Here is a 16,148-nt window from a genome sequence, read left to right on the forward strand (position 1 = left end):
GATCCGGAATTGGAGTTTGAATATTCACACCATCAATTCAAAGTTACCCACTATCCTTTCCATCTCTTTTGCTAAGGTTTTTTGAGTAGGTGGGAGCACATCATTTGTCCTCCCATTCCACCAATATCTTTTATATAAAACTCTCCCATTAATAACACTACCTCCAGTAATACCCACTATGACAATGTCTACTTTTTCTATTTGTACGACTGACCAGATTCCCATAAGCTATGTAGAACGTATCTTCCTCTCTTCTCCAGCTAAGTGTTTCATTTCAATGCCAGTTCTATTATTATGTTTCAAAGATGTTAGCGTTTTATCTTAAAGCTGCGGTGCAATAATCCACGGTCGCTCTGGAGGCGCTTGGTGGCTCTTAAGGAGACAGCTGGCCTGCACGGCGGTAGCGTGGCACTCTGCACCGTCCAGGATTCCCTCCTTAGCAGGCAGGCAACATCAGAGGCAGAGGACCTTAAGCGTCTCATTCAAGAAACTGGCTATATCCACAGTGATTTTAAAACATTGAGTGTGAAGAAATTATATGACTATTTTGCTACATGCACATGCAGCAGAAAGCTGAAATAAGACATAGGTTTTCAATGCATGCACACGTGACAAAATATATACAGTGGTGCCCCGCAAGACGAATGCCTCGCAAGACGGAAAGCCCGCAAGACGAAAGGGTTTTCCGTTTTCAGAGGCGCTTCGCAAGACGAATTTCCCTATGGGCTTGCTTCGCAAGACGAAAATTGACGAAAATTGTTGAGTTTTTTTTTTTGCTCCAAAACCCCTTTTTCTGAAGCGCTAAGCTGCTAAAAGCCTTTTAGCAGCTAAACCGCTAATCCCTTAAGCCTTTAATAGGCGTTAATAGCCCTTAAACTGCCAATAGCGCTAATCCGCTAATGGGCTTGCTTCGCAAGACGAAAAAACCGCAAGACGAAAAGACTCGCGGAACGGATTCTTTTCGTCTTGCGAGGCACCACTGTACGTGCTTCTTCACATATTGATTGTACATGCTTTTTTCAAAGGACAGTGATCTCACTGTTAAAAAAATGTATTGCGGAAAACAGCCCACAGAGAATGTGAGAGAGCACTCTTAACCACCCTGAAATAAATATTATGAAGGCCATTACATAAATATTGAAACAAACAAACTGCTAACAAACACCATGCCAGTAAAAGCATTATTCATTAGGCTACACAACACACACACAAATCACATAAGCTTTTAGCAATCAACAATAATAAAATAGGCTGGTAGCTAGCAGTTAGCAAACATTAGTTAATATTTAAACTAGGAACAGATAGACCATATTACTAGACACATTAATGTGACTGAAACTTAGTAAGCGTATATGAAGTCTGAAAAGTCCAGCATCATTGAAGTTATTTCCTTTGACTTGTTTTCAACAATCCTGTCCAGTGACCCATTTCACAAAATGTTTTGTGAAATACTCTAGACTGAAACAGTTTTTGCTCAGTCACAATGTCTAGTTTCCCCTTAATCCCATAGGGGTGCACTTTATATGCATGATGGCATTTGATTTTCCTGCAGGAAGCTAATTAATTTGATTTAAAATATTTAAGCCTGATAGTGTTTGGAGTATTAAAGTATCAAAAGAATCTGACAGAATTTTGTGTCAACAAACAACAACTGAGCACTCTCTTGTGGCATGAAGCAAATGCCCTCACAGGACCACCAATCTTGTGGACCTCACAGGACCAGATATCCCCAGTGTTGCCATGATGGCACTGGCAACAAGGGCAGAATCAAAAGTACATTCTCCATTATGCTTCATTACCATGTCTTCATCAGAGTCTCTTCTTTACATGCCTCACTTGAGAGAATAGCAGAAGGTAGCCACATGAGGACAAGCCTTTTTAGTGGTGGCCCCATGTGAAGAATGGCCTCATCAGGGAAATGCACCTGGCACAATCAGTTTTTAGGCATTAGGCTAATACCTTTTTATTCTCAGTTGGTTAGAGTGTGGTGCTGATAATGCCAAGGTTGCAGGTTTGATCCCTGTATGGGACACCTGCGTATTCCTGCATTGCAGGGGGTTGGACTAGATGATCCTCAGGGTCCCTTCCAATTCTATGATCCTATGACTTTGACACCTTGAGTAGCTAAGCCGGCATCTAGAGGAATGCTCATCTTTTAGCAGGGTGGGTAGGCTTGCTATTATTATGTCATTGGACAAGCATTTTAGGCATTTGTATCATAAACTGCTTCAAATTTTGTGGCTTTGTTTTTATTGGTTGTATTTTATCTTGTTAAGACACTATGGGACTCTTTTTGTAAAATGCAACAAGTATAATAAATAATAAAACAAACAAACAAACAAACGTGGCAGTATAAAAGTGCTGAGATTCTCAGAATGATACTCTGTGTGGGACTGTAAGTTGTTAGGCAAGAGTGAATAAAATAATAATCTATAGAATCATTATTTCAATGATTATCATTGAGGATTCAGTGAGCATGGAACTTTACAAAAAAGAATGCAGTTCCCTTCCCCAAATATCTTAAATACTAAACACAGATATAGCTTTTCTTCTACTGTACTCATGATCAGATTGTGAAGTAAGTCATATTGGCCAATGCCCATTGGTATGCAGCCACACTTATTCCAAATCAACAAGTCACAAATAGGCAATAAAATAAGCAGTGATCTCTTGGGAAGTATTTCATATCATGAAATAGTAGTAAAAGAAGCACTGAAGCAAGATGGGGGGGGGGGGGGAGAGAATGACCAAAGATCTAAAATTGTGCATTTCTATATTGATATGGCTGTTTTTTACAGATTTTTCTAATATATTCAGCTGGTTTTGAGCTTTAAAGCCCTATGCGGCCTAGGACCCACATACCTAAGGGGACAGCCTCTCCTGGTATGCCCCGTGGAGGACCTTAAGGTCCACAAATAACAGCACTTTGGAGGTCCCAAGCCGCAAGGTGGTTAGATTGATCTCAACTAGGGCCAGGGCCTTTTCAGTACTGGCCCCAACTTGGTGGAACGCTCTGTCACTAGAGACTAGGTCCCTATGGGATTTGATATCTTTCCGCAGGGCCTGAAAGACAGAGCTGTTCCGCCTGGCCTTTGGTTTGAACTCAGTCTGACCCTTATGTTTCCCTCCCCTTATGGTTTTGATCTATGGGCTACTATTAAAATGAGGCTGCATTTTAAATTGTATTTTAACCCGTATTTTAATATATTGGTCCCCCCCCCCATTATGTTTTTATTGTAATTTTACTGGTGTTAGCCGCCCTGAGCCCGGCTCTGGCCGGGGTATAAAATTATTATTATTATTATTATTATTATTATTATTATTATTATTATTATACACTTCAGTCATTATTTACAGTACATACATGATATATTTCAACAGTAAGGCTCCTTATGGGGTCTTTGTGTTCAAAGTCAGTAATGAGCACTGGAAAGAATGAAGACACAATTATTTCAGGTGAAAAGCTTACCTTTGATAGTCTCCTCAACAACTTCTACGACACGATCAATCTGCTGAACCTGTAGAGATTAAAAAAATTACAATGTGGATATTCTGATGATTTTTGGACGATTCTCATTTTCTAAGCATTTAATTCACATAGAGAAGAAACATACATTTTGCTGAATCTGTATTATATTTCTGCTTGTAATACAGGAAAGACAGCATTTTACTCCTGCGTAAGTGGGTGGGGAAACAAATCCTAATGACACAAGCTAGCCATTGCACTCCTATAGCAATTATCCAAGGTAAAGGCTGGTGTACAGCAACTTATTTCATAATAAAAAAGAAACTGAAGTACCACCTTTACTTGTCACAGAAATAACTGAATCCAAAAAAAAGGTGGGTGCAAGTTTCAGACCACCAAGACAAGGAGCATTTATACAAAGCAGCAAACTGGCATATTAATGCATGAGTAGCAAAGCCGCTTGGTCTGATGGGATTAATAGCAGATCTGGATAAAAAACAGGATGGGACACCAAATCTGGCTACAGATTCAGACTTACACTTCTACCTGTCTCTCCTGTAGCAAATTCCTCAGATCAGTAACCCACAAGCAAACACCTACAGATGCCCAGAAAATCCATCACCACCACTTCCCTTGCACAATTGGCCTTGTATAATTCCAATTCTAGCAATGAAGACAGGTATGGTGTACATGTACACAAATACATACATACACACAGAGAGCACAATGCACACACACTTCAGTGTCACCTCCTTTTTGAGTTTTAGCTTGCTGACCTGATCTCTCCACCCACCCCTTATCTACGTTATTATATAATACTGCAGTGTTATTTGGGATGTTTATTACCTGCTGAAAGAAGATGGGAGGCTGCTGCTGTGTATCTTGCTCTCCCTGGTTGGAAGACAGGTGGGCAATGGGTGATGTATGCAAGGTTTGTAAGATTTCTCCCATTTCCTCTCAAGGCTTCTATTTATTATAATGTGGTGTTAATGATAATTTTGTCTGCTGGTTGGCTGACTGCAATGTAAGAAGCGTTTTCTGCCTCAGGATGAAAGCCTGTTGGTGGAATCTGTCCCCCCAGGTAAGAGGTGAGAGGGAGGTTTGTACTCCTAGGTGGGAGAGAGGAGTAGCCTAGGCGGGAGAGAGGAGTAGCTTGATCCATGTTTTTTTCCTGTTTCTTTGCCACAGAGATTAACCAGCGTTCTGAATACATGCCCAGGGTGATTGATGAATATTTTGTGATTTTGCAGTTTTATATTGTGTTTTATATTTATGTTGCGCGGGTACTCTTTTCCTGGCCCCCACATGCACCAGCAGAGTGCGTATAAGCACACCCCATTCTGCCTTCTTCCGGGTCCAAAAAGACCCACGTATCAATTGGATGCCCCTATAATGGTCATTGCCTGTATTTATTGTATCGGTGTTGCGTATTTCTTTTTTATTAATATGCTGTTCATCATTATGGGGATATTGGGCCAAAAAGTGGTATATAAACATGCCATAACGTAACAAAACCACTATATACAACTCCCAGCCTCTAGTTCCAAATTTTCAGGTCAGCTTCTACTACAGTTTCATGTGTTTGTTTTCTCTCTGGATTTGTTTGTTAAACCCCTTTGGGTAGCATGCTTCATTTAACTTTATGTAAAATGCTCATTATATTAATTAAAGCTGATGCTGATAACAGGTCTGCCACTAGTTCTCTTCAGTTTGTAAGGATCAGCTTAGTGATCATATATATTCCACTGCCTTTTCTCCTTGCCTCAAACGCTAGCAAAAATGACACTTTCAGAATGTTTTATTTCTGTATTTGTCTTAGTTAGTAGTAGTTACAGGTGTATAGAGAACCCTAGAAGTGAATGAGTATGCTCGTGCCTGACTTGCAAGCACATATAGGTATACAAGTCCTTCTGAAGTCATGTTTTGGAGGTGCATTACTGATGCCACAAGTTTGCCACCCCAAAATCTGCTCTAGAGGGTTGTGACTGCTTCGTTGAGGCAGGAGAAAAATCTGAAGAGGGGCCAGCTTATTTCCTGTAAGCTGCTCCTGCCTTCGTTCACTAGCGGCACAAGTAAGCCAAACCCAGTGATATTACACTGGCAAATGAAACCTCAATATTGTTACATTATTAAAACTCTTGCCACATCCATAGTCATCTCCTTACCCCAATGATACTCAGGCCTTGTAGGTAGTCTTGTCGAGGCTGGGCTTGTGGAACACATCCAGCTAGAACAACTTTCTTTTTTTCTTCTTGTGCTTTCCTAAAAGGCATTTTTAAAAGCAAATATTATTTTCCTTGAATGGCACAGCAACCTTCATATTTCATTGCATTACTTAATATCTTTAAGTAGCATTTACTGAAGAAGCTTACAAAAATGCACCAATTTCATGCTGTAGCTTATCATACCCCAGCTACAGCATTTACGATCTACCAAAAACTGTACAGTGGTGCCTCACAAGACAAAATTAATTCGTTCTGCGAGTCTCTTCGTCTAGCAGTTTTTTCATCTTGCGAAGCAACCCTATTAGCGGATTAGCGCTATTAGCGGTTTAGCGGCTATTAAAGGCTTAGCGGATTAGCTGCTAAAAGGCTATTAGCAGTTTAGCGGCTTAGAAAAAGGGGGTGGGGAGCGGAAAAAAATCTCAAGACTCGCAAGACATTTTCGTCTTGCGAAGCAAGCCCATAGGGAAATTCATCCTGCAAAGCGCATTGAAAAACGGAGAACCCTTTCGTCTAGCGGGTTTTCCATCTTGCGAGGCATTCGTCTTGCGGGGCACCACTGTAGTAGCATACTTGTAAGATGTAACGGTAAAGCTTGGCCTGATGTGATATGTAGTCAATAGATCACCTTCCTGTACACAGATACAAATGACAGGGATGGGGAACCTGTAGTCCTCTAGAAGATGGTGGGCTACAACTCCTCACCTGCGATCTTTTGGTGAGTCTCTCTTGGTTGTGCCACAATCTGCTTTTACTCATTAGGTGGCAAAAAGGAAGGAACCATTTTCAATAGTGGTATCTGTGGTATCTGTGGAAGAATATCCCCTAAGTGCTCCCGTAAAAGGTAAAGAACCCCTGGATGATTAAGTCCAGTCCTTGACTATGGGGTACGGCGCTCATCTTCAGTAAGCCCATTCAGTAGCTTGCTTCCACAAGAAATCGAAATCATTTTTATGCAGGCAGGCATTCAGTGGACCTGAACGTATTTTCTGCTGACTGTTTCCCTGTTATCCTGACTCAAGACTCTTGGCTAGGATATCCCAAAAGTTTTGTTGACAACATCAGCACGCAATCTCTGCATCAGCCCAGAATTACGTTACAAGGTTCAAAAGGCACAACAGCAGAATCCATGATTCATCACAATGCATAAGCAAAGACGTCCCAACACCTGACCTGCTGCTACTGCTATACTTTTAGAGGCGTAGAACCCATAGTTTGCACAGGTCTGCTTGCAAGTGAGCACTCTAGTTGGAGGGCAGAGGGCTAGGTCTGCACTGATGGCAGTGTGCCCTTGGCAACAGGACTCAAGTCCAACACTTTGGCTGCCTCTGATCTGGCCAGATGGCTACTATAGGTGCCTCACTCCCTGGAGGCATGGCAAAACTGGTTTGACTGTCTCCCCCGCCCCAAATGGGACATCCAATGACCCTCGGGCAGAAACTGCATCCAGATCACTATTCAAACTGTCTCCTCTGCCCCCATCTTAGGGTCCTCCTCTTCCTCTGGCAGATCTTGCCATTCCTGGCTGCAGCTGCCTGGCAACACAGGGTGCATGAAACCTGTTTGCTGTTCTAGTTTACATCTGTGGAATTTTTATTGTATCTTGATGCTTACATAAAAGGTGGTATGTAAGTTTTTCTAACAGATTGTAAATGAAATAGTCACCGACAATTGACCATACTAGCCAGGAATTAAAGTCTGACAACAGCTGGAAAGCCACAGGTTCCCTACCCTGATTTATGGTATTTTCTCCAGTCATCATGAAGAAAATATTAGTTCGGGGAATATATAAAAAAGCATTGTTATATTAACTGCATTAGTATAGTGCTGCAAACTCAGACCTCCAGTGCCAAGGAAATGTGCATACCAGTCCTCTGAGCCCCACCCAGTGATACATTGCTACCTCCTGCAAGAAAACCTAATAGGCATTTTTCATGTTCGGTCATGCCATAGCAGTTACGTTGGTAGACATCTTGTGAAAACATTGCTGGTGGCAATTGGAATGGAATTCTACTGGAGTGACATTTACAAAACAGTGGCTATGCATGAGCTGTCAACGAGGGCACAACAAACCACACTGTATTTCAATGGATGATACTAACTGTAATACTGAAACAGTATCCAGCAGTATGCTTTGTCAGTGCATCCATAATATCAGCATCAAGGAGATTAGATAATGGGACTGGTATAGTACTAAGAAAACGACAGACCAGCAAGTAAGAGAGAGGATTTTTTACCACCATTAAGGAAACCTTGTAGGTTTGTTTTTTTAACTTTATTTTTTAAAAAATCAAAGTATGAAAAATGAGCACCAATATTCAGGTAATCTGACATATTTGGTCCAATATTTAGTGGCAAAGCAACATGACCTGTTTCTTATAATCATATACCACCACTAGCAGTTATCTCTACGTTGTAGAGGGAACATGTACAGATCCTTCTACTCAAATATCTGCAAGGATAGCAAAGGTAAAACTCTGCTGGTCTCAGCAGAAAAACACAAAAATATTTTTTGACATATTATTTGGTATGGTAACATTATTTAATAACTTTGTCATTTTTTGCAAAATCTTCATGAAATGTAGATAGGAACTGGGGCACTGTTATTTAGAACTGCACATCAAATATTGGCTCAATTTACCCTTAAGCTGAAATTTACATAGACTTTTATATATTTCTCAGCTTTAACTTCACACTAAACAGAAGAGCAGTCATATTTTGAATTCTGCTGTTTAGATATGAGCAAACATTCAATGTAATCTTTTTAATACTCTCTAATGAGCTTTGCTGAATTTAACAAAAGCCTTCACATTATTTCTTCTTTAGAAAGCTAGCTACATCTAGAATACTACTAAAACAAATATCTTTAACCTTCAGAAATTTTAATGCTATAGGGAATGGGGGGGGTGTATTTAGCATAAATAAATACATTTCCATTTCCAGAAACGTTCCCACTTTACAGTTAAATGAACTTTACCTTGAAATTACACTTTAATTGGCTCAGAACAATTTTTCTCCAAGAAAATATACTTCAACGTAAACTTGATTTATCAAATCTCACAGCACAGAAGTTTAATTAGACCAATTTTCTTTAAAAAGCTTGGTGTGCTGGAAAAAGTAATATGTAGAATGGTTAAAACACATGTTGAGTAATTTTAATGCTGGTACATAGTATCTGCCTGCAAGGCCATAAATAGCAAGGAGAATAATCCAGTACCGTTAGCAAAGAGTGCACACAAGCAAAGGATTTCCATAAGGACAAGGAAGAGATTAACTGGGATATGGAAGGTACAGTCTCCAAATTGCCCCTACCATTGTCTGCACATAGGGAGAGGTTCCACCGAACCTATGAAAATCCTTTGCATGCAGTGGGCTACATTACGATGGAAAACGAAGAAACTCCTCAATGAACTGCCACCACAGGGGCTTCTGAGGGACCATATCTGAGAAAGCAGGTCTGCCTGAACTGCATTATACAAATACCATAAATATGGTATAAGCTGAATGCAAATCTCACAACAAGATTTGTCTAGAAAAATAGGTGTTACTTAAAGGACCGCTTAGTATGAATAGACGAGGGAAAAAGGATATTTATTGGCACTTGCATTAAATGTCCTAATTCATGTGCTTGTCATCAAGCCTATGTATTACATTAAATATTTGCAAAGGAATGTGCCCTTAAAACACTGCTGTAGCAACTTGGAATGTATGGATGTACAGGTTTTTAGAAACATTAGGAGGAACATACATGGTTGGTTTTGCTCATGTGGCTGTATGTTTATTTATTTGCAGTCCACCTTAGGATCTCAGGATAGGGACAATCAAGGATTTATTTCAAACAATAATCCATCCACAGGTAAAAGCAGATAAAATTCACAATTTAATTAATCACAAAACTGCAGAACTTCTAAAAATTCCTGCTGCATTTTAAAGACTGCTAAAGCCTTGGCTAAGTAACCATGTTTTAAGTTGGCATTAAATGAAAAAAAGGGTGGGAGTCAGGCAAATTTCAAAAGTGAGAGTGTTCCACAACCAGGGTACCAACCAAAATGCAGCACACTTTTTCAAACAATTTCAAACAACCAGTCTGATTGAAGTGTGTTCTTCAACTCTTGAAAAAGTGGTAGATACAGGGAGAGGCAGTCCATGAGTTCCAATGGACTGGGAGAAGAAGGAATCTCTACAGTACAAATTTAGGTTTAATAAAGGAAATATTGCAGAGCTGGGATCCCCTGTGATTGAAGCAGCCACTAACCTTGCAGAAGCATTTTGCGTCTATCAAACTCTCCTATTACCTGATGGCTCTAAGCAACTGTATGCTTCACTTCGCTATTAGGGAACTTTCCTCCCTACACTCTAGCCCTCCTCACAAGAACCTAGAAAGTGCTGCTTGAGCATGCTCCTCTACAGCTCCAGCCCTATAGCTAATGCGCTGCTTCTTCAGAATATCTCTTGCTCAGCACAAACCGCTCCTCTCATGCAGACTGTCAAGGGGCTTTTCATCCACCGCAAACACATATCTGTATACTGCTTTACCCTGGCTTTTGATAACTGAGATGTATGCTTTTAGGACCAACCTATTTCTCTGACTGTAGGTTGCTTTAAACTGTCTGAATTGTTGTAACCTGCCCTGGGACCTTAGGGTGAAGGGTGGGTAATAAATAAATACATTAACATATTTTTATGCTAATTCAAATCTTTCCAAGGTGCTTTTATCTCAGCCGTTTACTCAAAAGGTTAATCACATGGATTAAGCCATGTGTTGTTGCAGAACGCGACATGCTGCTGCTTACTGTAACATCCGCTGTTGCTTCATCTGAACATGGTATTGTTTGCAATGCCCTTTTAAACAATTCTGTGGTCTAATATGAAAGGCAGCTGGATTTCAGTCACAAACACAATCTTTCTGTTCATTGCTCTCCCACTACAAATCTTTCAAGTACAAAGAAACAGGATATTAAATAGTCAAATATCCAAGTCTATTATGCCATTGAATTCAGAGGAACACACCCATATACACTTAACCTTTCCTTACCAATGTATAACGCTAGTGAAAAAATTGTTAGTGGAATTTAACATCACAACATTACAAGCGTTCTATCTGTGCAAGCATATTGGGTTAAGAAAGAAAGCAATCCCCCTCCTCTCCTGGTGTGCTCTTCTGAGGGTTCTCCTGACCACCTTAGAAACCATTTGGGGGGCACATGGTAGGAGGAGAGGAAGAAAGCCCTGTTGCGCAAGTGGAAGCCCTTACATAGGGATTTCCCCCTCTGTGAAATCTTGGCCTCAAGTCATGGTTTGTTTCAGGCATAATCATAACCACTGGTGAGAGGAGTGAAACAGGACCTCTATCTGTGTTCAAGATATGCAGCACTATCACTGAGCTGTCATTTTCTGTTTCACATTTAATTCTGCCCTAGTTTTAAATAAAATAAGAGTTGAAACATGCAGTCAGGTATGCCATTAGATTAATAGACTATTACATTAGTTGACTAAAATATGTTGATCTATTAAAAAGGACGCAGGTGGCGCTGTGGGTAAAACCTCAGCGCCTAGGACTTGCCGATCGCATGGTCGGCGGTTCGAATCCCCGCGGCGGGGTGCGCTCCCGTCGTTCGGTCCCAGCACCTGCCAATCTAGCAGTTCGAAAGCACCCTCGGGTGCAAGTAGATAAATAGGGACCGCTTACTAGCGGGAAGGTAAACAGCGTTTCCGTGTGCTGCGCTGGCTCGCCAGATGCAGCTTGTCATGCTGGCCATGTGACCCGGAAGTGTCTGCAGACAGCGCTGGCTCCCGGCCTCTAGAGTGAGATGAGCGCACAACCCTAGAGTCGGTCACGACTGGCCCGTACGGGCAGGGGTACCTTTACCTTTACCTATTAAAAAGATGCCACTGATTTACCTGGCAGCAGAATTATAATTTTAATCACATCTCATTACCAAATCCAGCAGGTACCTGCTACCATCTTAAAGCAAGTATCCCTTCTCCTCCTTCACACTGTACGGAATATATCCTCTAACACTATGTATCAATGATATATGTGCATCACCTACACACATATGTAAGCTAATATTGATTCCTTGGACAGCTAAACTCACACTTTCAATCAGTGGGAACAGCAATACAAACTATAGGAAGCCAGAATAAGTTACACAAGGTAACACACCCCTGTTCCAGTGTTCAAGAGTAGAGGTACTGCTGGCTGAATCTGAACAAGCCAGGCAGAAGAAAAACAAACCTTCAAAACCATGTTTTGACATACACTGACAAAAAGTGTGGTGTAACTTCCACTGGGTTGCTAGGCCATGTAACTGAGCTGAACAGAGTTTGGAATAGGAGTAAGTCTGCCCCTACTTCATCCTGCCACTCCCCCTTTTCAAGATTTACTCCAGCCTCAGCTAAGCCCTGACTGAGTCAGGGTAGACTTTTGCCAATGTGATTTTGGTGGACCTTGAATTCATCCACTCATTAAGGACAAACCAGTATTAATTATCAGAGTTGATACACCATCATCTATTATTATACAAAGCTAGATTTAGGATATGCTGATTACACTCAATCTCCCTTATAATATGATGCAGTCCAGATCCAAGAATGCCACTCAAGACACAGTTTTGAAGCTTTCTCCCATAAACCAAGTGGTCCTAGCAGAGTTGAGCAGAGCAATATTGCCATCTGCTGTCAATGAACAACCCAAGGCGATGTAGTTTCATGAAAAACAAATATATTGATAATACTTATTTATTAAAGCTTGTGATTCCTCCCCCCGAGTCTAATTTAAAGGCTATATAATACTATACAGAATTTATTCTCTCTCAAATAAGAAAACATGATTGTTTACAACTTCCTTGAAAAGGGGCTGCAATCCATATTTTTCTTTCATTTTCCTGCTTGAGATGGACCACAGCTAATGAGATGTTAATAGCTGCTATGCAACCAGATACTGATAGCTAGTGCCACTATTAAATTCCAAGTCAAGTGGGGAGGTAATGAAGGATCAATAAGAGCAGCCAAATAGGACTCCTTTAAAGAGCAACTCAGATGTATGGTTTCTAGTTAGAACAGCATTTTCAAATTAATGTACCGCCTCAGAATTCACAAGGCTGGGGTGGTGTTGCTTTATCAAATCTCCCTCAATGTCAACCTCACACCCCAAGGAGTCTGTGGCTTTTGATATGGGGGCACTATACAGAAAGGGACCTACACATCAATTCTGAGGACAAAGGAAAATGAGTATTTGCATAAAATCTGTATATGGTATTTTATATGTATAGAAGCATGTTTAGAAAGAATTGCTATAACTTGAACATAAAGTGAGTGTATCTCACAACAGAGTAGGAAACTGGCTAGATGACCTACAGTGAGGGGGGAAAGTATTTCATCCCCTGCTAAATTGGCGGTTTGCCCCCTGACGAAGAAATGACCAGTCCATAATTTTAATGGTAGGTTATTGTAGCTGTGAGAGACAGAATAACAACAGGAACACCCCCCCCCCAGAAACCCAGCAAAAAGAGGTCAAAGCAGCAAATGCCAAACACAAGGTAGATCAAAACAAAGCTGAAACCACAGTTCCTAGAGCAAAACATGATGCAGGGATCACGTAATACATCTTCACAAGGCAGCATCAAGTAAAGGATAACAAAAGTTGTCAAGGTGATGCAAAGTCATTACTAGAGACCTAGAGGGCAGGTGGAAAAACTGAATCAGGAAGTGGGTTAACAGCCCTGGAAAGGGGCCAGACTTTAATCACTGGAGATTTTAATTACTCAAATGGACTGGTAAAACTTCTTATACATTGTTTTTTTAATCACCAAATGCTGGAACACATTCCTGGAAGTAATAATAAGATTACTTTCAAAGTTTGCTTAACTATATTCAGAGGTATACTGGTCCTACTGAAAGAAATGAGTTAATTAAGGTAAATGAAATGTGACAATCATTTTTATCAAACCACAGTATGAAGCAAAGAAGTAAAAAGCCGCACACTGTAAAATCAATAAAAATGTTTCAGAGGCAGCGGTGCAAATATTATGCATGAGTTTTCAATGCAAATTCTCTAGCAATTCAGGAAGGAGTGAAAGAAATCAGTAGGTATCCAAACATAGATATGCTTTTTATGGTTGATGAACAAGCCATGAAAAATAAACATGGATCCCAATAAAAAGACTTCCTCTTTGACCTTGCCTTAGAAAGAACAACATGTACAAATCTTAGAGGTTAACATGTATTTTGGCTGAAACACAAACAGTGATATGAGGAATAATTTTCGTGAGAATGAAAACATACACTCTTCTTTTAGTGATACACTGTGAGAGAAAGACACACACACACACACACACAGAGAGAGAGAGAGAGAGAGAGAGAGAAAATAAACCTCAGTGCTTACATTCCTTGGTAAGGAGAACATAATTAGGAAGGGAGAACAGATCTGATCCATGTTCTCTAATCCATCTGATTTCATCCAAGATACTACTTGGGACACTTGATTGAATTTACAATTATTGTATATATTGGATGGCATTCAGCTAAGTTTTACTCAAGAGTAAAGTAAATAATATTGAAATTGAAAATAAGGAACATGACTAAGTTAGGTCCATTAATTTCAATTTCAACCCAACCTTGACATATTTGCCTCAGGCTCTCTGATCTCGGTTATGGCCCCAGACCTCTATCTGGTCTGACTATCTATACACCTGGCTCTGGCCCCACTGACCTTAATTTGCTGCCCTCCACCAAGACCCCATTCTGACCTTGACTATGTACTTTTCCAGCTGACCAGATCTGCTATGCCCTAGCACTGAGAAAAGCTTGAATGGAAGCTAATGGCTTTGTTGTGAAAAATGGCATTTTTCACCTAGAATTCCAGCAACAACTTTGTGCACTCACCAAGTATCGGCTGGAATAGGTGACTTTTCTGTAGCGATCCATTTTGCAAGCAAAGATGGAAGCTGAAGCATAATGCCAGTGCACTTAAGGGAGTCACTTGGACAGGAGAATCAAGGCAGAATTCAGTCATTTCTAGCAAAATAAGGATACTAAGCCATAGGTTAACACTCTCTGGTGTATTCTCAAAACCGTCAGAGCAGTGCTGGCCTACAGTTGACCCATGAGCTGAGAAACAGAACAATGACACCAATCCTTTCCCCATTATTTTGAATATTACTGCTTTAAAAATTAAGGAAATTCACGGGACAAGTACTTGAGAGTGAATAAAGCCTTCAACTACCATAATTTTAATAGAGAACTTCTAAAATATCTCTCATATATATATATATATATATATATATATATATATATAAATATATAAATATATAAATATATATATATATATATATATATATATATATATATATATATATATATATATATATGAGAATATAGACACTGCACATACGGTACATAATGATAATACAAATATTAGGAAGAAAATTGTGGGTGGTTAGAGTGCCGAACTGCAACCTGGGAAAGCAAGGTCAAATCTTCAATCAGTCATGAAGCTCACTGGATGACCTTGGGCTAGTCACTGCCTCTCAGCCTAACCTACCTCACAGGGTTGTTGTAGGGATTCAATGAGGAAGGGGAGAACCATGTGTGCCACCTTCAGCTCCTTGGAGGGAATATAAGATAGATAGATAGATAGATAGAGTCGTACCTTGGAAGTCAAATGGAATCCATTCCAGAAGTCCACTTGACTTCCAAAATGTTCGAAAACCAAAGACCCTGCAGCCAATCAGAAGCCGCGGAAGCCCCATTGGACGTCTGGCTTCCAAAAAATACAGTGGTACTTAATTCGTTCTGGAGGTCCATTCTTAACCTGAAACTGTTCTTAGAGTCTGTAACCTGAAGCGTCCGTAACCCGAGGTACCACTGTAGTTCGCAAACCAGAACAGTCACTTCTGGGCTTGCAACGTTCAGGAACCAAAAGGTTTGGGAACTAAGCTGTTCGACTGCCAAGGTACGACCGTAAATACCTAAATAATAGTAGCACATCCTATTATATAAAGCTTTCAATAGTCTTGTGATTTTTAGAGATATTTGTATGTTTTAGAAAAAGGTACTGTGGTGTTGGAAGTTTTTTGCTTCTAAAATATCCAGATTTTTTCCTGCCTAAAAATATACAGTATTAATATACATTTCCAGCAAGGCCTACATTATAATCCACCTATTTCAAACAAAAAGTATTCCAATCTGGTATTACTAATATTCTCTAACAATGCAGCAGCAAGTTCCTTAATTCTTTCAAAATTATTATACTGAAGGAATGCAACTATTCTAAATGTCAGAGAGCATTAGATAATCATTCTAGTGGTCCCTAAAGCATGGATTTTGCCTGGACACTTTTAGATCAACATCCCATATACCAATAGTAAAACAATTTAAATACTAATAGTATTATAGCATAAAAAATAGCAAAGCAAAAGTGTACAACAGTAGTACAATGCTGACTGAGTCAAAACTAG

General features: G+C 40.1%; 1 protein-coding gene across 4 annotated transcripts in view; it reads right to left on the reverse strand.

Moving 5' to 3' along the window:
* Positions 1-16,148, reverse strand: part of CDKAL1 (CDKAL1 threonylcarbamoyladenosine tRNA methylthiotransferase) — a 223,303-nt gene that overhangs the window by 146,189 nt on the left and 60,966 nt on the right. For all 4 annotated transcript variants that reach the window (XM_083449185.1, XM_083449184.1, XM_083449186.1 and 1 more), the window contains 2 exons: positions 5,632-5,728; positions 3,470-3,518 (listed from right to left, as the gene is read on the reverse strand). In XM_083449185.1, coding sequence (XP_083305311.1) covers positions 3,470-3,518; positions 5,632-5,728 — 146 coding nt within the window. The remainder of the gene's footprint in view (positions 1-3,469; positions 3,519-5,631; positions 5,729-16,148) is intronic.

Source organism: Podarcis tiliguerta, assembly GCF_965153285.1.
Source record: "Podarcis tiliguerta genome assembly, chromosome: 7".
NCBI lineage: Eukaryota > Metazoa > Chordata > Lepidosauria > Squamata > Lacertidae > Podarcis > Podarcis tiliguerta.